This window comes from Sturnus vulgaris, chromosome 2 (assembly GCF_052056855.1).
Source record: "Sturnus vulgaris isolate bStuVul1 chromosome 2, bStuVul1.hap1, whole genome shotgun sequence".
NCBI lineage: Eukaryota > Metazoa > Chordata > Aves > Passeriformes > Sturnidae > Sturnus > Sturnus vulgaris.
In genome coordinates this window covers 47308963-47333632 of record NC_142244.1, presented here as the reverse complement: position 1 = coordinate 47333632, position 24670 = coordinate 47308963, and the positions used below count along the sequence as shown (strand labels likewise).

Here is a 24670-nt window from a genome sequence, read left to right as displayed (position 1 = left end):
CACAAACACCCAAATGTCACAGAGGTGGGACCGCTAGCTTGGGCCTGACTGCAGTTTAGGGTGGTAGAGGGAAAGGACACAGTCTGGAGCCACAGGTAAGCTCCCCCACACTCTTGAAAAGGCAGAGGGATGATTTTGGCCTTTCTCACAAACACAACCCAATCCAAAGGATCCTTTTTACCCACAAGTAACAGAAGACCGTGCAGCCCCCCAATGCTTGTGAAGTAAAGGTCTGTGCCAACCCCAGACTCTGAGTATGCTTCTGAAGTTTATTCACAACACAAAGGAAACAGTTTTGATGTGCTCCTCGTTTTTGAGGGGGGAGAGACAGAAGAAACCCACTGACCCCATCTTTTAACAGAGAAAGGAAATGGTTTTAGAAAGCAAATTACCTGTAATCTTTATTTGAACAGGGAAGTAAACATGTATTCAATTAATTTTGATGCTATAATTGTGTGTCACTGCACAAGAATTCATACTTACACTTTAAAGGGCACCATTAGTGGGTAAGTTCCATTTTTCACCCAGAAATACATTCAATAGCTTAGAGAAGAAAGAAAGAAAAATCCATAAAACAAGAGGTGTCAGAAAGAAGTTAAAAATAAGATTTATTTGCAAATCATTTTGACAATAAACTAGTATTTCTGAGCTGTGCATTTTGGGGACTACAAGTCAGTTCCTTTGTGTTCTGAGATTTCCATTTGCATGCAGTATTGGATAGCTCTAGAATTCAAAATTAACTTCGAAGTGTCCTTTTTTGCCTTGCTGTGCTGAGTAATTCATTCCACAGGCACACTGTAGGAGAGTCAAAGTCTTTGTAATAAGAAGCTGTCACAGGAAACACACGACAAAATCACCTTGTCTTAGAAAGAAAACTCACTTGGGAGTTGTTCCACATTTGTTTAACACAGTGTTAAGCATTTCAAGATTCCCACAAGAAGTACCTGGTACTGTATAGAAAAAAAAAACCCAAATAACCCAATGGGGAAAAAAAAAAAAAAAAAAAACAACAAAAAACACAAGAGCCCAAAACTCAATAAATATCAACATCTACCCCTAAGCCTCACAGGTATACTGAAACCTCGTATTTCTTTCTGATGTACAAATGCACAACACACATGGTTACGACCCAAGTTCCCTTTCTTGGAAGCTGATGAGCAATCTCATGTAAAAAACCCCAAAACCTCAAGATTTAATACTAACAACTGTATATAAATGAGCTCAGGACAAAGGCAATACAAAATGAGATTTACCTTGATGTCCAACTCTGTGAGGGCAACCTCTCAGTCATGGTTAGAGCCACAGCAGCAGAAGAGAAGACAGCAGCATATTGAGAAAATTTCTTCAATTTATGCCCACCCTCTTCCCTGATCCTCTCTCCACCCTTCATAAAGCCAGGAAATTTTAATTCTGAAGTCTTAGTATGAATCGGATGACATCAGAAGTGTATTCTGAAACCCCTTCATGATTAAATTTTGAGCAGACCACAACTAGTATACCTTGCATTAGGACAAAGTTGAAAGATAACAGAACGAAATGAGGTAATTAAGAGAGGAAATAAAAAAATCTGACCCACATCTATTTTCAATATAGTTCTAGAGAATATTAATTCTTATAATAAAGAGGAACTTTTTTTTCCTCTTTGTAAAGCTCAAAATAATCCCAGTATTTGCAACTGGAAAAATAATTTTTCTCCCCTCCCATATATATAATAATGCAAGAAAAGATGTTCAGATGTCATTGTTACCAGTTCAAACAAAGCATTAATGAATGCATTAAGTCATTCAAATGTAAACAAACATGGTTTAGATATATATATAAATGCCCAAAAAATCAAAAGTTAACAACTCCTGGTGATAACCAGTTCATATAAGTATTTACGTAAAGTTGAGGAGAATAATAGTCTTAAAAACATTGTTTTATCTGGGCTACTTTAGAAAGACTAAACCAATATTCAAGTGAAAGTTCTTTATCATCAATGCAGATGCTATCACACACAGGGGTTTCCCCATACCTTCTGGGGAACCTAGGCCATTTTTATGAAACAAATACACTTGGTCATTTTACAGCAATCATTACTGGCATGATCCTGTGAGCAAGGCCCAGAATCAAGCAATCTCTTAAAGTTGAATACCCTAGCTAACATCAGACTGCCTCGTGCACAAGCTCAAAACTAAGAAGGGATAAAGATTTCAGAACAAATCTGATGTTGACAAACATTGCCCTGTTCAATCCCAACTCAGCCATATTGAGAGAACAATAAGACTTTGTGATGTAATTCCACTGGGTATGTTCTCCCGTTACACAGCTCCAAGGATTCATTCTTCTGAGCCCAGGCTATCCCAGTATTTGTGGTGTAGTCAAATGTAAATATTGTTGAGGTTAACTGACATCTGATTTGGGCCAGGGTTAAGCTGCAGGTGCCAACATCCTGCATCAGCCTGTTGTGGTTTCACCTGGGAGAGAGTTGATTTTCTTATCAGTAGCTGGCACAGTGCTGTACCAGAATCAGATTATTATACTGATTAGAACCAGAATAATGTTGATAACACACTGATGTTTTAATGTAAACACGGCTTAGCAACAACTAAGTCAAGGTCTCTCCAGATTCTCACCTCACCTTGTGGGGGTGCACAAGGAATTGGGAGGGGACACAGCCAGGACAGCTGACCCCAAGTGACCAATGGGAAGTCCCGGACTATATGGTGCCATGCTCAAAATATCCAACTGGGCAAAAGTTGGCCGAGGGTCACTGTGCAGAAACTGGCTGGGCATCAGCCATTAGGTGGTGGGCAACTGTGTTGTGCCTCACTTGTTTTATGTATTTTATCTGTCGTTATTACTGTTGCTTTGCTTTCTCTTTCTGTCCTATTAAACTGTCTTTACCTCAACATATGAATGTTACTTTTTTTCCCCCCCAAGTCCACACCCCATCCCATTTGGAAGGGGGGTGGACAGTGGTGGGGTACAAGTGAACGGCTGTGTGGCATTTAGCTGCCTGCTGGGTTAAATTGTAACACAGCTCCTAGAACTCATGGGTTTTAGCAGTATTTAAACGAGACATTTGCCACATCTCATTAAGGTTCCAAAGTTTGGAAAACTCCTACCCTGAAAATCCACTATTTGCTAAGGAAGTATCATATTTACTGAGAATTTTCACTAGCTCTGAGCACACCATCTTTAATGGCAACACTTCAAAAAGGCACCATGCAGTCCTACAAGCTCTTTTCTCTTACACGTTCAGGTCTGACACCTAGAAATGCTCAGAGTTTGTTTTAGAAGTCCTGTACAAATGATCCAGTTTTTAAATGTCATTGAATGTTTTGGTAGAATAATGTTATATGAAATCTGCAATACACTTGCTAATATTTATAATCCAATGATTACTTATAAGAAGTATTATTGCATTTTAAGCGTAAAAATATAAGAGGTTCTATAAAGAAAATTAAAATAGCATTAATCTAATATTGATAGTCATATAAAATAACTCACAATTATAAGTTTCCATATTTAATTACACATTTAAAAATAAGTTATAAAAATAATTAAACTTCTTTAAAACCCCTAGGATATTTTATTTTAGGAGTTTTTACTCATATCTACTGATTGTCTAGCATCAGCCACAGCTTCTGGTACTCGAACAGTCATATCATTCATTGATTTCTTCAAGCAGATTTGGCAGCCTAAACGTGATCTGTGGGGAAACAGGACATTATTGTTAGTTCTAGCCCACCAGCAAGCTAACAGCATTTACCCCCTTACGTCTTCAACACTCAGCCATCCCAAACATGAACTAGGAACAGCCACTCTTGTGCAGGGCCTCAATCTGGCACAGGAGTGAATCACATGCACTAGCACAAGGATCTGTGTGGCAACAGCCAGGATTTACAGCCAGAACAGAGCTCAGCACATTGGAAAGTCCCGTACTTCCTGCTCACTGAGACAATGCAGAATATGGGTGACCTTTCCCTTTTCAGTGGGTCACTAACAGAGAGTTATGCTTGGTCACTCCTTCCAGTGCAGGGAGTGATGCTTGATCTCCCAAGGGACATCTGGTACCTCTGAAGAGATAAAGGCAATGAATCTGAACGAAAGCCTCAGAAAAAGCACAGCCTCCATCCAGAGTTCAATATTCTCAAACTAAAAAACTCAAGACTGGGTGTAATCCAGAAAAGTAAGAGTGAAAACACAAGAAACATAGGAAGGAGAAGGATAAAACACTCAAGCCTCCGGAGGAGATGTCATCCTTCATTTCTATACCTATCATTCAGCACAAGAAAACCAGATGTTGCACACAAGCAATTAAGATCAGAAGATTTAATACCACAACAAAACTCTTCAGACATCACAAACTACTTTTATTGCTGGGATGACTTTAATTCAACATCCATGTCTCAGTATTTAAGTACAGAATACTACAGACATCAGCAGGGATGGGCAATGTTCCATAGCACCAGTCCCTGGCAAGACACTAGCTACCTGACAGCCTGTTTCAAGAACGTTCAGTTCCCACTCTTTTATCCACCTCTCCATATGCATTTATCTACATTTGCCTTTTAACTCCAAATGTCATTTCCTATTGCTGAAGAGCATAAAATCTGTGCATGTTTTTACAGGCAGGTGATGATATTACCACAGCACTGAAAACAAACCTTACTCCTCACTGTGTTTTCCTAAGTCTTACACAAGGATGCTCACACTAACCAAAACCTAGCACCAATCACTTTTACATCATGCTGTTGATCACATACTCTTACCAGGCAGCTTAATACTTCTTGATAAAAGATGGGTTGTTTTTCTCAACCAATTACTTAGCCTTTACAGGCCTGGCCTTTTCTCTTATGCTGTTGCACCTCAAAATTTAGTACACTATCTAAGTAAACTGCATGAACTGTAAGATCTTTCTTCATCTCAGTGACTTATATGAAGAATTTCTGTATCTGCTTCATGCCTCTACAAAAGCTCTGTTGAATTCTTTCCTTACCCATAGCAGATAGCACAGAAAAGCAACAGCCTACAGAACCACAACAGTGCTCTCCAGTTTTGAATCTCACTTTAAAATGTTGACTCTCATTTTAAAATCTGGGTTCCCACCTTCCCATTCCTTTGATGTGCAATGAGTTTCAAACCAACTAACTAAGCCTTACAGACAGTAGTTCAGAAATGCCATATTGAATTCTTGTAGAGCTCCTGGGTGAATGCTACCTGGCCATCACTATTTGTTACCATTCTGTTTATTTATCTGCAGTAATACTACTTCCATGGACACATTGCTTTGAACGAAGATCACAGAATATGCCAGGACACCCTCTGCAAAGCAACCTTCTAGTAGACAGATAGCCCATTAAATCTCTAGAGATAATAGGGCAAAAGAAACTTTGCTTTTGTTTATCTTTTTCTATTTTATGTACAACTTCTACATCACCATTGGCTCTGCGTGTAGACAAAGTTTCCTGTTTCTGACAGGTTAAAAACATATTTGCCTACTTTTTTCAAGCGGTTTGTCATCTTATTTTTTGCTTTAGCATTCTTATTATGACTTGCCAGGGTTTGCACTCTCCCATCTTACTACTTTCTACTGTTCTGCAGTTAATCAAAACAATTTCCTTGTAACCTAATTAAATCCTTCATTTTTAAAAACATGAGCTTTCTTGGCAGTTGCTGGCTGAAGCTTTCTCAAATAGAGTCATTGACAAGAGTAAGCTGCTATGCTTACACCTATGACAGAACATAGAAGTGCATTCCATTACACAAATTTACATCATCCCAGGAGTCCAGGTAACCTGCAGCAAACACCATCCACTTAAACCTTCGTCCTTCAGAAGAGTCATCCTCTCACATAAATGGAAGGTCCCTGGCATAGGGAGAACATGTGATGTTAGGAAAACCTAATACAATCACCAAACATCTTCAGAGGGTGTGAAACTTCATTTGGTAAGAAGAACTTAGAGGGGGAAATAGAAACATTTAAACAGAGAGCTTTAGCTTGCTACTGTTTTCCAGTTCTTCAGTAAAATCTCATTGCTTTAAGCCTTTTAAGTAAAGGTAGCCAAAGAAAAAAGGTTTTTATTAGATCATATGCCTCCAGAGCTATTCAGGAATTATTTTGGCCCTGAACCTAAAAGTTACTCTTTATTATGGTAGGTGGCAGGCTTAATAGGCTTATGAGTTTTTTTCCAAAACTGAAAATGGGTTTTTGTGACACAGGACAAACGATAAAACAAAAGCTACAAGTTTCTTGTCACAACTTCTTTGCCTTTCCAACCTCCCATAAATGTTCAGATTTGGCTGAAGTGAGAAAGTGTATTGTCACATAGAAATGATGAGTACAGGATTCCTTTTACTTTTATATAAGGAAACAGAGAAGTTAATTCAGTGTACTTCTTTGCAGAGACACAAATTCTATGCTTATACAGACCAAGTATAAAGTCTCTGACGTAATGGGAAAGATTCTCAAAAACTTCAATGAGCAGTTCCATTGAAACATGAAGGAAAGGGCTTATGAAACCTCATAAGGGACAGCTCATGCGGGCATGTTCTGTGATAAAGGCTACTTGTGCACCAGCAAGTACAACAGCCCACCAGGAACAGGTCTGTGATGAGGACTAACATCCTAAAAATAAGATGTGTGATGGTGGGGGTGATGCAGAATAGAGGTTTACTTTAGAGTACCACTAGTCTAATCCTAATGCCTATCAGCAGTCAGAGCACTTTAGGATCAGTATCTCCCAATAGGGAATCTGGTTTGTGTGCACAAGGAGCACTCTGATATGAGTCAAAGCATAACAAGTATGTACACTGATGTATCTCTACACTGTTTGTCCTAGAGAAGGTTTCAAGGAAGGATCTTAGCAATGTACACAAATACCAGAGAGGCTGGAGAAGGTGGAGTCTCCATCCTTGGACATGGTGCTGGGCATAAGATCTAGGTGGTCCTGCTTGAGCAGGTGGTTTTTTAACTGATTTATTAAAAATAAATCAGTTGACCTCAAGAGGTCCTCTGCAACCTCAACCCTTCTGTGACTCTGTGAGAAGAAGATCTGACCAAAACCTGAAATACTGACATAAACACATTCATAAAATACATAACTAGCTACAGTTAGTTAAGGGAGAGAAAACAGAAGGGAAAGAAACAAGAATAAGAAAATCCACACACAGGACAGCAGTGGCAGAGCTTTGTGGAAGGAACTGGGTTTCCAGTCATACTTTAGTGCTAACATTTTTCACCAGACCTTCTGAAGACCAAGTACTGACACTTTTCGGTCACAAAACCAATACTGACATCTTTTTAATACTAATTCAGACAAACAACATTTAAACTTGGCAGTTCCAATTTTGTAACAGAATCCAGCTATTCATTAAAAGCTGCTTAAGGTGCTCCAAGAATATTGGACTGCCCCATCTCCAAACCTTTCTTCCCATTCTTTGGAGAAGTAATGTAGGGAAGTGTTATGCTGCCTTACGTTTCTGTGAGGCCATATGCCAGGTCCAGCATGTCCATCTCTTCATCAGTAATTGCATCTAGTTTCTCAAATATGTGGTCTTCAAATATTAAATGACAAGTTGAACAGGCTAGCGTTCCTTCACATGCACCTAAAAAAATAAATCAAGATAACAGAAAATTTCAAATAGAAAGTTTCAAATTGCAGCTCAATTTCAGAAGAAATCCTATGTGTGTTTGTTTCATACAAGAAGTCTTGGCTGATTAGCAAAATTAATGTTCTATATAGTCCCACTTTCATATACCTATTCTGCATTTAACTATTAATAGTATTTCTACAGTTACTATAGTGCTAAGATTTACTTAAATGCTAAGTAATCAGTTCAAATACTTAACTAATTCCCTTTCCACCACTTAAAAAGTAGCTTTTTACTATAAGATGCAAAAGCAGGCAATGCTGTCAATCAACACTACTTATTTCCAGCGCTGATCCTCCTTATCTCTCTTTCCCACGGTTCTGAGATGGATTTCTCTAGAAGTTCAACAGCAGACACCTGCTACACAAAAACAATTCCTTACAAGTACAGGGAAGAGGGATTTTATATTTATTTCTTCTCACTCAACAGAACACAAATTCACAGCAACAAAGGTAATCAGGCTAGAGAGACATGGCTACTACATGGATTACGAGGTGTTCCAGTACAGGTCAAGAACCTAACAAGTTGCTGGGGCAGAGCAGCACAAGCACCAACTCCACCTACCTGCTACAGCAATTAGGTCATCACAGCACAGGAGAAGTTTGAACTCTAACAAATTTCTCTCTGTCACCGTATTGGGCTGTGTCTTAGGCTGGTACCAAGTTCTCCACAGTGTTGAAAAAGAAATATGCAACTTCAAGAAGCAGGGGAAAGCTAAATACTGTGGAGATTACAAACCCCAGGCTCTGATTTAAATTGATAGAAGAAAATCAGATAACACATTAGCCAATCTTCACTTACTTCTAGGGAAAGCAGAACCAAAAATACTCTGACCACATCACCTTTGTAATCATATGGGAATAAGGGAAGCAAGGTTGTATGTATAACCACTGCTATGAAAAGAAATAGTGGAACTCATCATTAGACCATGAGAACCACACAAAAAGCACCATGCTGCTACAGTACCAAAAGCTTATATTCACTGTAATACAACATTAGATTTTTAAATTATAGAATGTCTTCAAATACACATGAAAAAGCAGAGTTTAATTAGAGCGCCAAACATAAAATTTGCCATATCAGCAGCTTAAAGATCGTTAATGTTGGGGGAAGTGAAGGAAGGGGTGAGGAAGGAAGGAAAGAACACTGACCACTCTCTTTGAACAGTGGAAGGTTTTTCCACAACCATAAAACTGGCAATAGCAAACAAATTGAGTGCAGCTGAATCATTCAATAGATCTGTAACCCTTTATACAAAGATATTTCTATTACTGTTAACACTCATGGGATGCCCTCTAGTGATAGAAGCAATTAAGCAAGATTTACTCTTTACTTTTGTCTTAAACACAGAACACACATTTTTACTACATTATTTCTCTGCCCTAGTACGATGTTTCATTAGCAAGTGGTTATTAAATGGGACTAGCACATATTATAACTAAAGACTGTTACAGTATTCCAAATTTTCAGTTTGGCTTCCTTTTATTGACAGCATTGCTTTTTCTCACTTTACCACAATGTTTTAACACAGCTGATATTGACACAGAGAACATTTACTGTAGAATACAAGCAGGCCAGCCATAAACCTAAATGAGTCATTTAATAAGCCATACATAAAGCTAGCTACATTATAAAGTTTTGAGACAATTTTTCTTCCCAAGATATATGAAACTCTACACATAAAAGATGTCTCAGATAATAAGATTTCAAATCTTATCAAAGATTTTATTACTAGCAGTAGAATTTATTTGTACTTAACTAAAACACACATCAAATTTCAAACTGTGTTACACTACTCTGCTGCTTTTTTTTTCCACATTATGCATTCAGTTCTGAAAATTGTACTACCACTTTCTGTTTCAGTTCTACTAATTTTTCAGCTCATGTTCATATAAATACCTTCCCAAGGCATTTAACTGCAATTACCTAATTGAACCTTTGAGCAACGTGGTCTAGTGACTTGAGCAATGAGGGCTGGTGGAAGATGACCATGGCAGAGGGGTTTGGAACTGAATGATCTTCAAGGTCTCTTCCAACCCAAATCATCCTATGATTCTAACTATGGAATGTGCAAAAGTCTGAAGAAATAGAGACAAGTTGTAACTTCCTCCTGTTTCAATTTTAAACAGAACTTGTACCAAGTTAGAATTTCACAAGGTCTCCTTCACCCCAGTTCTTTAATAAGAATTAAACTCCTCTCTCTTCCCTGCTAACTGACACGGATTTGGTTATTTCTTTCACTTTGCACTCCTCTGCTATAGATATAGTGCTACAAAAAGTCTGATAATAAATTGAGACAGTCTGGCACTACAGAAGTAACCAGACACTGTCAGAAATACACCAGTTCTGTGTTGCCTCCACAACAGAACCTTTCAGCTCAGAAGAGGTCTGCATCACAGACATGTTTCAGATTCCACTTTAACAGCACTCTGTGCATATTCCCCTTTAACACTCAAGATCATCCAAAGCCAAATTATTCTATGCACCTGCAGGAGGGGAAAAAGGGGAGAAAATCCAAGTGAAGTACAGCTACGTTTTATATCTAAAATATTCATTTACAGTTGGACTCAATGATCTTAAGAGTCTTCTCCAATCTAAATGATACTATAAATATTTATGCATAAAGAGGAACATAATTTCTAGACATTGAATAAAACATTCAGTGAATCTACTCACCAAAACCATCTATGTCTAGATTATTGTCAACAACAACATCCAGCAGTGAATCCCCAGGTTTTCCCTTGGCTGTTAGTTTGTCACCATCACGGTTTATGAAATGAACAGTTATTTTATCTTCTGAGCTGGAAAAGAAAATTATATTATACAATTAAAGAATTCTAGAATTTTTTAGCACTTTAGAATTAATTGAATACTACTAAAATAATAGCTGATACTACTACTGTCAAGTCCAAGCAAAGAGGAACCTAAATTACTGGCTTTTAAAAGCTGTAACATGGACAGTTATTACTGCTGTACATTGAACAAAGACCATGAAAAGAAAAAAAACAAACCTTGGTGTTTATTTTGTCACTACAAGGTATATGGGATCCAGATGTTTTGCCTTTCACCAAAGACAGCTTATTTTAGACACAATAGTCATATTTTTAACAAATAAAGGAGATTATTTTAAATGCTTCTTTCCCCACCTTTCTGTGAACTCTTACTTTGGATTTATGAATTTTTTGTTGTTCTCATAATTATCATTTAGGATAAATTCTAAGTTTTCCTATTTCTGTTTAGAGTTTTAGATATTTTATCTGCACAAAAATGTCTTAAAACTAAAGCTTGAAACATTAAAATTTTTTACATTCCATATTATTTCACATGCAAATTAAAGGAAAGCTTTAAATATACTAATGAAATACAATATGTTCAATTTTAAACAGACTATTTTCTTTCCTACAGTAAGTGAGCAAAACAAACTTGCTGGATGGATAGTGAAGTAATCTGCCAAGAGATGACGGATAAAAATAGAATGACTAGAAAGCTAATTTAAAAATTTATGTTTCCATATGAAATCCATGTTTAAGAACCACGTGCTTCATATTACCTATACTCTTCTTTGTAACTGTGATTTATGTCATATGAAAAATATGCAAACTTGCAAATCAAGTCACCCCCTAGAAAACTCTAATCTGTACATCTGAATATTAAAGAACAAATTTGAAAGTGACCATGCTGAAAAATCAGTGAACAGATTATTTTTATAACTGGCTGTAAAAGAATGTGTTTTTAGCAATCTGAGTCCTGGCTTGTTACGAAACAACAAATGTTTGTTGCTATGGACTTCATACATTTGCCACGAGTTCCACTGGCACCAGTATGCTCCATGATGATTCATTAGGATGTCATGCTCAGTTCTTCAATTCTTTTCCTAACATCCCTCAGTCCACTCTCCAGAAGGCAGCCACAAGCTACTATTAACTACAAATTCATTCCAAAACTATAATTGATAACAAAGGGCTGACCTTGCTGACCTGCAGAACACAACTGAAGCATGTACTATTAAAAAAAAAAAAAAAAATCAGAAATCTTAAAGAAATATCTTTACAAAATATTATTTATGTTGCACAGTCACCTGTGATATCCAAGTACCACCAGCAAACCATTCTGTGGGGGTTTAAGAAACCACTCTGCTTCTCATTTTGCTCCTCGGCTATGTTAACACCTCCCACAGCAGAACCAAGGAAACAAGCACCCACTTAGATAAACTAGTACAAAATTCACCACCTCCTCTGGGAGTTGAGGACTGATGGGTTTAGACTGCATCTGGAAAGGTACAGATTCACATTCTGAGAGCCTAAATTAACGTCTGACAGTGTAATTTTAAACTGCCTCAAAAAGCCCTTCCAGAGCTCAAAGTACACTCTCCTTTGCTGAAATATTTCGGTCAACATGACAAAAAACAACACTGACAGGACACACAATACAATATGTACTTGCATTTCTAGGTTTGCTCTGCCCAAGATATAGAAATGGCAAGTACTAAATATTTATTCCAATATCCTAACTATATGCTTTATTATAGGATTAGGCACTCACAAGTACCACGGACCAAACAGTAAGATGTCTGGGAATCCATTAGATCCCTGGAACATTTGTAAATGACAAGTCAACTCCCCCCCAGTTTTCAAAACACACTTGAAACTGTCTTCACCTGTGGTTACACTTGAATCTGATAAAATTCCACAGGGCCAGGAGAGGAACAGTGCCGCGCCTGCTCCTTTGTTCCTCCTCTCTCCAGCGCCTGCACTGTCCTGCAGTAACCTCGGTCTGGGAATGCACTGGCTGAAAGCCAAGGTCAATAACCCCACAGATGTCAGAACCAGCAGAGTCAGATCTGACCCTTAGATGAAATTTATACCAGTTTAGAATGGCTGTGTTACTGCAACTTCATGATGCAGTGACACAATCTGGGTTTCGTGATCAGATTAAATCAATCTCTTGGGTTGAGATGATCCCCATTCCAAATCACCCTTCCATCATCCTTGCACCAGTATTACCACGAGTCAACTCTCTTTGCTAATGTGGATGAAAGTCAACCACAAAAACAAAGCTGACCCAACTGAACCAGAAAGCAAAACTGACAGAAGTCAATTGGGCCACTGCCCACAACAAAACCAAGGAAACAGCAGTGGGATGCCCTTGTCAGTAGGGGCAAGCTGATATTTGCTTCAGCCCAGTTGAGGACTTGCACTGTGGCTGCGCTTGCCTCACGGTGTGGCAAGCAGCAAGGGGACAGATGGCAGTATCGCCACCAGGTCACTGACTTTTGTTAAAAACTGACACACTAATTAATCTTTCGGCAGGACCTAATCCACCCCGATTTATAACTGAAAATAAAATTTATTTATTTGTGTAAAGTTAGATACAGCCTTCTTAAGTCTTTCAGTAGATCTGGGTTTTTTGCTATTGCCACATTCTATCACTCTTCACTTAGCCAAAATATTTAAAAGAAAAAAAAAATCACTGGAGCTTTACTTAGTGAAAATACTTTCAGAAGTGTGTGTATTTAATAATCAGACTAGTCAAGACATTCAAGACACACACTGAGCCAATCTTCTCAATGACTGGGGGATGCCATTAAAAAAAATTAAAATCTCACCCACATGAAACAATATTTAGGCTTTGTAAATTTCAAATAACACGGGTTATGTTCACTCAGACATTGTCTGCATCAAGAAAAACAACTATCCAAATATCAACGTGCTGCAAGCCAGTCCCAAGCAATTAACATGGAATATGAGCCTCGGGATTATCAGGAAAAACACAATTTATTTTGTGTTATCTGCAAGAAGCATAAATATCCCAATTCATGCTCAGATAAAGGCTTTTCACCAGTTGTAAAATACAATTAATTTCTTCATATGGTTGTCACAGTACCATCAGCATTTTTTATCAAGCTTCACAATGATACCCTAAATCAGGCATACTGCAATGGCACAGAGGTGCACCAGAGAATTGTAAGTGCTGTTTGTTGTCCCTCTCATGCAAATAACAGTAAATACTGCAAAAATCTCGATAACTGCTTCTTCCCCCTTAAAAGAATTATCCTTTTGAATCTTGAGCTATTGCTTCCAAGTTAAGAATCACTTCTTGTATTCCTCCAAACAAAACGTAACAACAACCTGGTATTGCACATGGCGAGACCAACTGTTATTCTCAGATCTTTTAATAAACAGCAAATCTAACAGCCCTAATTACCCGAGGAGTTCCATGAATCAAGCTATTATACAGGCCTCAATCAACAGAAGTTATAAATCTGAACTAATCTTTAAAGCATGCAATTATTATTATGCTGCTCACCAAAAATATTGTACAAATAACAGGATTGGTATAAGAGAATTCTGAAATAACTACTGTTCGCCATGAAATTAAAAGGAAGGATAGGGGATAAAAAAAGGAGTAAGAGAAAGGAGGAAATGGAAATGAAAACATAATGCCTGATGCTCTACTGAAACCCTTGGAAACCTCTGCTCACAGGAATCATCTCAGGTAATGTTTTGTACAGTGAAGTCTTCACCCTCTAGACACAAATACAGCTAATTTTACAAACATAAACAATTATGTGTATCTTTTTACTGAAATAACACTACCTGATTATATAAAGGTCAGGAACTGAGTCTCAAATATGATGCCCAGAGAAAGTAACTTACACATAAATGAAGAAAACAATAACATACAAGAATTTTCCTTTTCTCCCACCTCAGCCAGGTTATGACACTGAATATACAAACAACATTGGAAACACTTTTTGCATAAGCTTTTTTGCTGGTGCACTTGCAAAATGAATGTAAATAAATTCCATTCTGTATTCAGCCTGTTTGTGAAAGACTTGAGAGGATTATAGGTCTCACATTACTATCAGGTAAGGAAATGCTTTTCCTTAATAGGAGTCTCTTTTCAAGTATTTTAATACCTTTTAAAAAACTTGTCAATATATCACATCTTTTTAATTAAAAACTGCAAATCAGGATCTCAGTATCAACTGATTACCAGCAGGATCCCTCAGAGAAAAGATCTGCATAGGAACTTACTCATCTCCTGTGGGAATTATAAGCTAGAAAAGTTAAGTCTCTCTCTCCATAGTAAAACTATCTGCTGGAACAAAGTCAAAGATCACCTACAGGAGAGTTTAAAAGCAAACTACTGAGACAGCTTTGATGTCAATGGCACTATCCCAATCTTCTGGAAACAGACCAGGCTACAGCCCTGATGCTGGGCTGATGACTGTGGGTCCTGTTCCAAATCTAGGAAACTTCTCTGGCAACCAAGTATATCAGGCTTTTAAAACTTCTACATTTTAAACACTGAAAGTTAGCTGTATACTCTGACCTATCTTGAATATACAAACTACAAACCAGAGGGCTGTGCATAAACAATCTCTACTACCTGTAATAAGCATCAAAATACAGCTGTAGACTGTAATATTAACTGCCCACAGACGCAATGCATTCTGAAATACCTACTCATACATACTGGTGAGGGGAGGAGGAGCTCTGAACATTTCTATCCGACCACAGAATCAATTAGGTTGGAAAAGACCTCTGAGATCAACAAGTCCAAGCTATTACCAACCATGACCATGTCAACTAAATAATGGCACTAAGTGTCATGTCCAGTCATTCCATGAAGATGCAAAAGTGCTCTTCAGTACAGAAACACTATACCAAAGGCAGAAGACTTTAAGTATGAGAATCTCTCTGATACGTGCTGTACTTCTACCACAAGCCCAGCCAGACTTTGAAAAAAAAACCCACAAAAACAAAACATAACCAAACAACAGAAAAAAAGAAAAACAAGTGCGACTTTAGTAAGGTCATAACCTCTTAGAAAATCAGTCTGGGCACCAGGAACTCTGGTTTAGCGTTCAACAACGCTACAAGCCATTTCAAGGGGGTTCCAGGTCACACCGACCCTGAGTCTCACCAGCGCCGGGGGCCGGAGCGGGGCCTCGCCCGGGCCAACCCGCAGCGCCGGCACAGCCCTACGGGCACAGCTCGGTGGAGGGGCCCCCTAGAGCGCCCGGTGCCACCGCCAAGCAGCCGGTGAGGGGTGGAGGGGACCGGGACCCGCCAGGGGCACTGCGGGAAGGTCATCCCGCGCCAGCCTGGCTCGGGCGGCCCGGGCCACAGGTAGCCGCTAGCCCCAGCTGCCCGCGGCACCGAGTCCCGGCCCGGTGCGGCTCCTTCGGGCCGCCGCCCCGGGGAGCCCGCCTGGTGCCTCACCAGGGCCGTGACCCCCTTACCTGAGCACCGCCCGGGCAGAGAGGCTGAACGGCCGTGCTGCCCTCCCGGCAGCGCTGCCGCAGCCCGGCCTCGGTGCGGCTGCCGGCGAGGTGGAAGAGAAGAGCCAGCGGCGGGAGGAAGCGGCGGCGGCCCGGAGGAGCCGCGCCGGCCCCGGGGCGGCCATGGCGGCCATGGTGGCGGGACGGGAGCGCTGAGGCTCGACGGCGGCGGGGCGGGGGTAAAGTCCCGCCGCTTACGCCTGCAGTGCGCGCGGCGGCGATTCTCACAGCCGTTTACGCAACGCGCGCGGCCCGCCCCCGCCGGCGTGACCGCGGGGTTACGCAAACTGCGCGGCAGAGGGCGGAGGGGCGGGGCCGGTGCGAGGCCCGCCCTCCTCCGCCGGTGCCCTCAGGTGCCCTCGGCTGTCCCGCACCGCCCCCGGCCCCAGAGCCAGGAGCTGTCTCTGCGCTTCCCGGGAGAGCGGGGTCATGGAGCCCAGCACCACGGTGCTGACCCTCTGCCCGGCTGGGTACGCGAGGGATTTCTTGTCACAGCAAGGAGTCGGCGCTAACACGCAGTGGAGGAGTAACCCAAAGGGCCGTCGCTACTTCCCAAATGCCCCTTTGGGAGGCCCGGCCCGTGGGGGAGTGGGCTCCATATCAAGGCTGGGCAAGTGGTCGATGCTATACTTGGAACTCCCTTGAAAAAGCCATATAATAATGTGGAACTCCCGGAGAAGCGGAGCTGGGCAGCGGGGGAGTCTGAGCCGTCCGCCTATGCTGTCCTGGCAGGACCATGGAGAAATTCCCAGTTCCTCATTAGTGTTTCTTACGACAGAGGATCCAACCTCTAAAACACGGGCATCAGCAAATGGACAGCAGTGCTGCTCCATAGCAGCGGGTGAACATTCATGGTGCATGGCTGAAGTACAGTATGTGCCACAGGAAATTTTGAAATTTCCTGAGCAATCTCAGACTGCATATGCAGGCTTAACTTGTGCAGTCAACTAAATAGTTTCGATCAGATGGTTATGTAGATACCCTTCATTCTACCCCACCCTAATTGGAGGGTTCTGAGTGAACAAGGAAGAAATGTAACAATTACTTTGAAATAATTCTTTCAAACGGGAATGGAAATTAATAGGGAAAAGAGGAGGGAATTATACACTTGAGGTTGCAAAGATTATTCTTAATGCCTTATAATTTTGTTGCATCAGAATAAGATTGAAGAGGGAGATAATATACTGTATAACTTGAACTTCTGTATTTTCTTTAAGGAGAAGAGTAGGTTCTGGTGGAAATGTTCTGGTTTCTGGTGGAATTGTCAAGAGCCTCCAAACTGTTTGTACATAAACCAAGTGATCCATAAACCACACTGATCTCATTTTCATTGGGTTTTCATTCACTCTTTCGCACCACAAGAGAATGTGGCCATGCACAATGCAGATTATTTCAATGCTGTCACTATAGCATGGGGTTATATATACATAATCTTGAGGCAGTATACAGCTAAATATGTACTGTTCCAGCTGGACATCTAATATTGTAAAGCCAAAAGAGCACATCACATAATTTAGTTTGACTTCAACCAGATGGCTGCTCATGGTAAATTAATAGTTAATGCAGGAACTAAACCTGAAAGGGACCCTCTGTACCTTACAATGTCAACCTTTGCTGTCACATTCAACTCAAGCAACTAAATAAAGAATCATTTATCCATTTCTTAAAGTTTTCTTGCTTGTATTAATTGCACCAAAAAAGTCCCAAAATTTCATTCCTTGGAAGTGGAGAAAGCCTAATTATTTCTCAATTTTCAAATAATTTCTTTTATTAGTTTAATTCTGAGTATAGAAATATTTATGTCAATTTCCCACAGCCAGGGCTGCTCACAAATTAAAACAATTTCTGTTCCTTGTGACATTCACTTATCATTTGTTGTACCTCCTCCAGCCCTTTTATTTTAGCCATTGTTGTTACTAGTCTCCTTCCATAATACAGGAAACTCTCACTGTTCTCCTGGTTATCCCACTGAGCCATTTGTGCATATGTTAGTTTGAATTCCCTGTTGTTAAACATGGGTGACTAGTTAGTACATTCGCTTCAGGTCTCATAGCATGTCCCTAATAGATGATGAGTCTGAGTGTCCCTAATAGTATGACCCTGATACATCCTAGGATTGTGTTTGATCTTTTTTTCATGTACAAATTAAATTAGTAGCCTCGAATCAGTGAGCTTTAAATCGGTGTTGTTAGTTAATAATCCAGATGTCCTTTGCTGCTTCTCATTAATGAAGCCATCATTAACAGCAAGAGTCCTTGGCTTGCCCAAACCGAGCAGAGTAAGGTCTTTGAACTTAGCTTCAGTCTACTTTCATGTGGGGTTTTCACTCATGTGCCGTTTTAACAGGAAACGCCAATTCCATGAAGCCGCTTCCCTTGCGTTGGATATGTTCCATAGCTCTGTTCCAGCCCTGTGACTGCCGTGGCCCTGAGCACGTTACCCCTTTGCAGAAGTTCAGTTGGCAGAGTCCAAGGTCAGTTTTGTCACCGATAAGAGCAGCTGTGAGAAAAGCCAGCAGCAAGGGCCTGCCTGTCCCTCGAGAGCCACTTCCAACCGATGGCCTTGCTCTGGCCCTCACGTGTGCCACAGGGCAGCTGTGCAGCAGCTCAGTTCACACCATCTTGCATCTCCATGAGTCTGGCCCTCATCCAGGCTTGCTGACTTGGCATCCTGGCTTGGCCTGGCACCTGCCTCGCCACTGCAGCCCTGCTGGGTCACCATATGGGCTGTGTCTCACCCTGAGCACTGTCTCTCGACCTAATCCTGGCTCCACATCCTGGCTCCTTGTTGATGAAGTGACTGCTTTCACCTGCCTTGATATTGTGCGTTGTTTATGGCACACTTTCTGTTGCAAAGCAGCCAAATCTGGCTGCTCCCTGACATCCACCACCCCTAAACACAGAGCCCCTTAATTTAATCTCTATATAATGTACAGTTTAGGGTGGGCAAGCTTGAAGAAAATGATGGAGCAATTTAGGTCAGGATTTCTGGATGAAATACGAGTAGCAGAGTGAAATAGAAGAGAAAAATTACAAACCGCATGTACCTATTATCTCTTTGAATCACCTTGGTTGTGTGCAAGTTTCTGTTCCTTGTCTCTGTGGGATATTCATTCTAATGGTAAACACTTTGCAAGAGGCACTGCATAATTTCTTGTTTTGTTTTTTTTTTTTTAATAGGTTCTTGCACATTGGGGAGTTTTGGGGTTTTTTTAAAATAATTTTATCCTCCAAGTCTTTACTATTTTTAAGATTGTATTTACAGAGGGCCAACCAACCACTAGATGGCAAACAGCTTCAGCAAGAGTTTCAGCACATGGGTATTGATACAACCTTCTGTCCTCAGCTTCATCATTCCTTTTCTTGTCCAGCTTTGTGAGTTGGACCTGGGGAATCTCGCTTGAAGCTGACATGGTCCTTCTTCTCCCTATGTGTCCCTCTCTTTTGCTGTTGTAGGATTTATGAGTCAGGAATGGGGTAGATCCATACAGGTAATTTTTGCAGAAACTAACAAGACAAAAAAAAAAAAAAAACAAACCAGAAAGGAAAAAGAAGAAAGCAAGCAGTTCCCAGGCATTTCACTTCCATCAAGTAGCCTGGAGACCCACTGCAGAGCAAGATATATTCTGGCAGAAAAGCAGTCCCAGCTTGGATTGTTTTATGCTGCTAAGCAAAGGTACCACATATTCTTCTTTTGGACATAGAATTCCAAAATTCAGGATTATACAAACATTAAATATGTGTATCATTATCAGCAGATAATGTGTATAAATTACTACAGGGTCCCTCTGAGTCCTGTTTTTCTATCTAAAAGAAACATGGCATGATTTACAAAATAGAAATCCAACTTTATTTCTTTAGAGATTTTGAAAATAAAAGAAATCCACCAAGTAATCAGACTTCTATATACTATTAGCTTTTCTGGTCGCTATCAAGTTCTCTGTGAGCATGTATTTTAATCAGGATTTTCTTGGAAGTAAAATTGTCAAATTATCCCTTTCAGTTAAAATATTCAGGGAGATCTAGAGAAAGGAAAGAATCCATCCAGCCATAAACGCATGGAGTTTCCATCTGTAGCTGAGTGAGTGGGACACAGACTCTCTTAACCTCAGAGCAGGAGCACAAGACTTAACAGCAGTGAGGTCTGAATTAACCCATGCTTGAGAAAAGGCAGGAATGTGAAGGAGAGGCAATCCAAGTAATAATCCATGGTAATCCAAGTACCATGAAAGTGCCTGTAGCTGCCAAGTGATTCTGTAGCTAAAGAGAGATCTAGGAATTCCGGCATTTTGTTGGTGTGATTTATTAAATATGGATATTGATCTAATATCAATACCCAACTATGATGGACAAAAGAGACTCTCTAACAGTTTAGAGTTAGAAAGTGTATATTTAATTCGGTGCTGGGCAGCTGTGTGGGGTAGTCCCCTAATATGCACTGCAAAGTCACAAGCAGTTCCAGAGTTTCTCATTACAAACACAGCTAAACAAACATAAAAATGACAAGCAATTCGTTATTTAAATCCGGGATAACCATCTCAAATCTAGCTTCTTTTAACTAACTACTAACTCATAGCTATTTCCAACAAAATATATATCAACAAACAAACCTATCTTTAGCTAAAATCTTAACTTTTCTAAAATTCATGTCTCGTTCCCCACTTCTTTGAAATGAGTAAATTCTTTTCTTCACTATACAGAGTTTTCTTTATCTATCCAAGCCATATGGCTAGTATCTCTCAAGACCAAGCCATATGCCTCTGATAGTGATTTAAAAGCTGCCACTCAGCATAGCATCCTCCAATTCCAAACAAGTGTTACAATAGACAGGATCAAACTTATGCTAGCCGAAATAAGCAGCACAATGATAGGGTGAATCAAGGCACTGGTTGCTGTTGATGACCATCCAAAAATAACATCCCACCAATGATGAGAGAGGCGTTCTTCAAATAGTTTAAAAACCCTTCGTATGGTCTCCATGTCATGGTGTATAGTGATCAAAGTCCTTTTCCCTGCATCTTGAATTTCTTTGAAAATTTCATTCAATTAATGATGTTTCAACAACTGAGTGACTAGGGTCAAATTCATTCCTACACGCACAGGCAGTATTTTCTGCACAGTAACTAGGTTTGCCATTATGTACTGATGTGATATTACAGGCACCTGGTAGGAAAAGTCACATCCTTCACTTTTAACAAAATTACATAAATTAAACATAAATTAAATTGAGTTTCATTCACGATTAGGTCATCTATCATTATGGTGGGACATGCTGTCCTGAGACAGACACAATCTTGTCCTGTATACACAAGTGAAATTGTCTGGTTGATTAGATGTATTTCAAAGTGATAAATGCTTTGGTCTGTGTCCAAACAAATATCTTTATCATCTTCCAAAGTCCCCTCACATATGTATCCCAACTGTTTCCTTATAGAACAGGGCTCTAGGTTAATGGTTTGCCATTTCTCTTCAATTTATTGTGCCCACATTCTATGTCCAGAAGGATACAATACAGCCCCCTCAAGATTTAGTCCTAGAGTGACTATTGGATGTATCATGCTCACTGATGTATTGTGTATAATTAAAACAAAGGCTGTCACCACATCCATTACAGTCACAGGTGAAACTGACTAAAACCCACCAAGACTGAAGTTCTCTCTCCATATCAGAGCCATTATTCCTAACAATTTTATGAATTTCAGCAGGGAATGTTCCTTCTCCACCTTCCCTGATAACTGCGGCAGCCACTGACTGCATCCACATTTGTGCTTGGGTACACCCAAGAGCCAAGGAGATGTTTTCACTAACTGTGCCTAGCGCATTAATTATCACTTCATGGTCCTGCTTTTCTGTGCTTTCCCACTGTGGTAATATTTTGGATAATCTCCAATTGATTGTTACCTAGCGCCAACAAAGAGAATTGCAAAGGCTTCTGTAATTGAACCAAATCACTCCCCATTGTGGTCAATTTGTTCATTAACACTTCCAAATCCATTGCATTTAAAACTCCCAGTCCTGCCCCTAATAACCCAGTAAAATCTCTCTTGTTCCTAAAATTAGAGGGCATACAGTTTTGAAGTCAAGTGGTCCAATCCATAAAAGAAGCTTTGAGAAATGGGGCACATTCTGGCCAGCTGGCAGAAGCATTTACTTGCATTCCTATTTCTACTTGTTTTAGGGACCATTCTTGTTTTCTTAATAGCATGTGGCCCAATTTTAGTAATTGTGGGAGTTGTAAATTGTTCCTCTTCTTCTAAAAGAGTTGAAGTTTGGGTTGTTACAGCCTTCTTTGACACTGGTGGGGTTGTCTTGGCCTTATCCTTATGAAACTCAGTGCATATCTGAGTGATGTTAAAGTCCAGATTAAACTCTTTTGCTGCACACCCTTCAATTTGGAGTCTAAACTCAGGACATGTGGTTAAGCATTTGTCACAGCATCCAGAACGATCCTGGATGAGTTCCATAGATGGATGGCAAGCCTCATGAAATCCATCCTGTATCAACACATATTCACATCCCCAAACATTTTTCTCTTCCCACATACTTGCATTTGTGACTTTTAGTGTTTTACTCAAAGCCCTACAAGAGTAGGGATCATAAGCTTTGAAATATCCTAGCTACATTATAGCCACGTGGTGTTGTTTTGACTCCTATTATAGTTGTGGCAATGACTACTAGAGTCACGAGTTTTTGTGTTATGTCCATGATAACTGTAAGTCCGTTACTCATTATTCCAAGTGAATTTCAGCTTCAGCTCTTCGTCACTTGGTGTGACCTTCCAAATTCCTTCAGGGGCCTTCTTCACTTGAGAATGATGGATCCAAGCCTTCTGTTCTTTAACCCTGACCACAGTGAAAGTGGAGAGGAACACCTGGAATGGTCCTTCTCACTGCGGTTCCAAGGTCTTCTCTGCAGAAGTCTTAACATATGCATAATCCCCAGGTTGTACATCATGTACTGGCCCATCTAATTCTCTGTTTTGGGCCTCAGCCACACATCTTTCAGTTTCTTCTCTAACTTGTTTATTCAGGGCCACCATATATCTGTGCATGATTTCTTCTCCTACTTGAATGGGCGTTGTTCCCTCTTGAACGGCATATGGTCTCCCATACAATATTTGAAAAGGCCTTAATTTCTCTTTTGCTCTTGGTTTTGTCCAAATTCACACTCATGCCAATAGAAGAGCCTGGGGCCAGGGCAAATTCACTTCTTGCCCCAATCTTACAATTTGTTGTTTGATCAAATGGTTCATCTTTTCCACTTGGCCACTGGATTGAGGATGATATGGGGTATGCAATTCCCAATCTATCCCCAGATGGTGGCTAATTTGCTGCACAATTTTTGAAATAAAGTGTGGCCCTCTATCTGAGGATATGGTGGCTGGAACTCTAAAACATGGTATTATCTCTTGCAACAGTACTTTGGTCACCTCTCATGCCTTAGCTGTCCTGGTAGGGAAGGCTTCTGGCCACCCTGAAAAGGTATCTGTTAACACCAATGGGTAATGATACCTGCCTTTCCTGGCTAATTGCATTAAATCAATTTGCCATTGCTGCCCAGGCCCATAGCCTTTCCCAGCCTGTCCAACTTTAGGCTTTGGAGCGTTCTTAGGATTAGTTTGGAGGCAAAGAACACACTGACAAGTTACCTGTACTACTGTGCCCTGTAATTTTCTAACCATGATCCTACCTTTCAAATGGTTATACAGGGTGTCTGCTCCCTAATGTGTTTTCTCATGTTCTTTCTGCACTAATGACCACAATAAATAGGAGGGTACCACAAGTTTTCCTTCTTCTGCCCACCCCTCCTGATTATCACTTGCGTTTTCTACCTTAATAAGTTTGCTGACCTTTTTGTTATATACTGGCTTACCTTCAATAGAAATTTTTCCATGTGGAATCAATGTTGCCTCAACTGTATCATTGGGTACCTCACCTTCGGCTGAGTCTTTTACCTCTCTGTCCGCCAGCATGTTTTCCTCTTCCAATTCAGAGCTTACTCTTTGGTGTGCCTTGATGTGCATAATAGCTACCCTCTCAGGTAACTGAACTGCATCTAATAGCTTCAGTATCTCCTGTGTGTGTTTAATACCCTTCCCTTGTCAGTTCAGCAGTCCTCTCTCTTTCCAAATGGCTCTGTGTGCATGAACCACCCCAAATGCACACCTTGAGTCTGTATAAAGGTTAATTTCTTTTCCTTTTGCCAGCTCTAAGGCCTCAGTTAAGGCAATTATTTCAGCTTTTTGTGCAGAGGTGTTTGTTGGCAATAGTCCAGACTCTATTAGCTCTCTGCTTGTGGTAACTGCATACCCAGCATGTCTTTTTCCACTGATAACATAGCTGCTTCCATCAGTGAACCAGGTCTCAGTGTCCTCAAGAGGGGTGTCCTTCAGATCTGGGTGACTGGAGTAGGTGGCTTCAATGGTCTCCAGGCAGTCATGGATCACTGGCTCTCCCATACTCCCCTGAGGAAGGAAGCTGGGTTCACAAATGTTAGTCACCACAATCTCAACATCATCTTGTTCTACCAGTATGACCTGGTACTTCAAGAATGTCTGTGGGGAAAGCCAATGTCCCCCTTTGGCCTCCAGGACTGCAGACACTGTGTGGGATACTAGCACAGTCATCTTCTGGCCTAAGGTGATTTTGTGTGCCTCCTGGATGTTCACTGCTACTGCTGCAACAGCTCTCAGGCACCCTGGCCACCCCTTGGCTGCTGTGTCCAGCTGTTTGGAGACGTAGGTGAC

At 40.5% G+C, this 24670-nt stretch overlaps 1 protein-coding gene across 4 annotated transcripts; it reads right to left on the bottom strand.

Moving 5' to 3' along the window:
- Window positions 1-374: 374 nt before the first annotated feature.
- FDX1 (ferredoxin 1) lies at window positions 375-16106 on the bottom strand. 4 transcript variants are annotated; one of them, XR_015801373.1, is made up of 5 exons: window positions 15887-16106; window positions 10315-10439; window positions 7464-7593; window positions 1254-3694; window positions 375-543 (listed from the first exon to the last, which is right to left on the bottom strand). XR_015801373.1 is itself a non-coding variant. In XM_014877650.2 (4 exons), the coding sequence occupies exons 1-4, from the start codon at window positions 16057-16059 to the stop codon at window positions 3580-3582; spliced, it is 543 nt and encodes a 180-aa protein (XP_014733136.2). In that variant the 5' UTR covers window positions 16060-16106; the 3' UTR covers window positions 585-3579. The 4 variants fall into 4 exon arrangements, 1 of the variants encoding a protein (XP_014733136.2); XR_015801371.1 differs by lacking the exon at window positions 375-543 and adding an exon at window positions 585-950; XR_015801372.1 differs by lacking the exon at window positions 375-543 and adding an exon at window positions 585-828.
- Between the last annotated feature and the right edge of the window lie 8564 nt (window positions 16107-24670).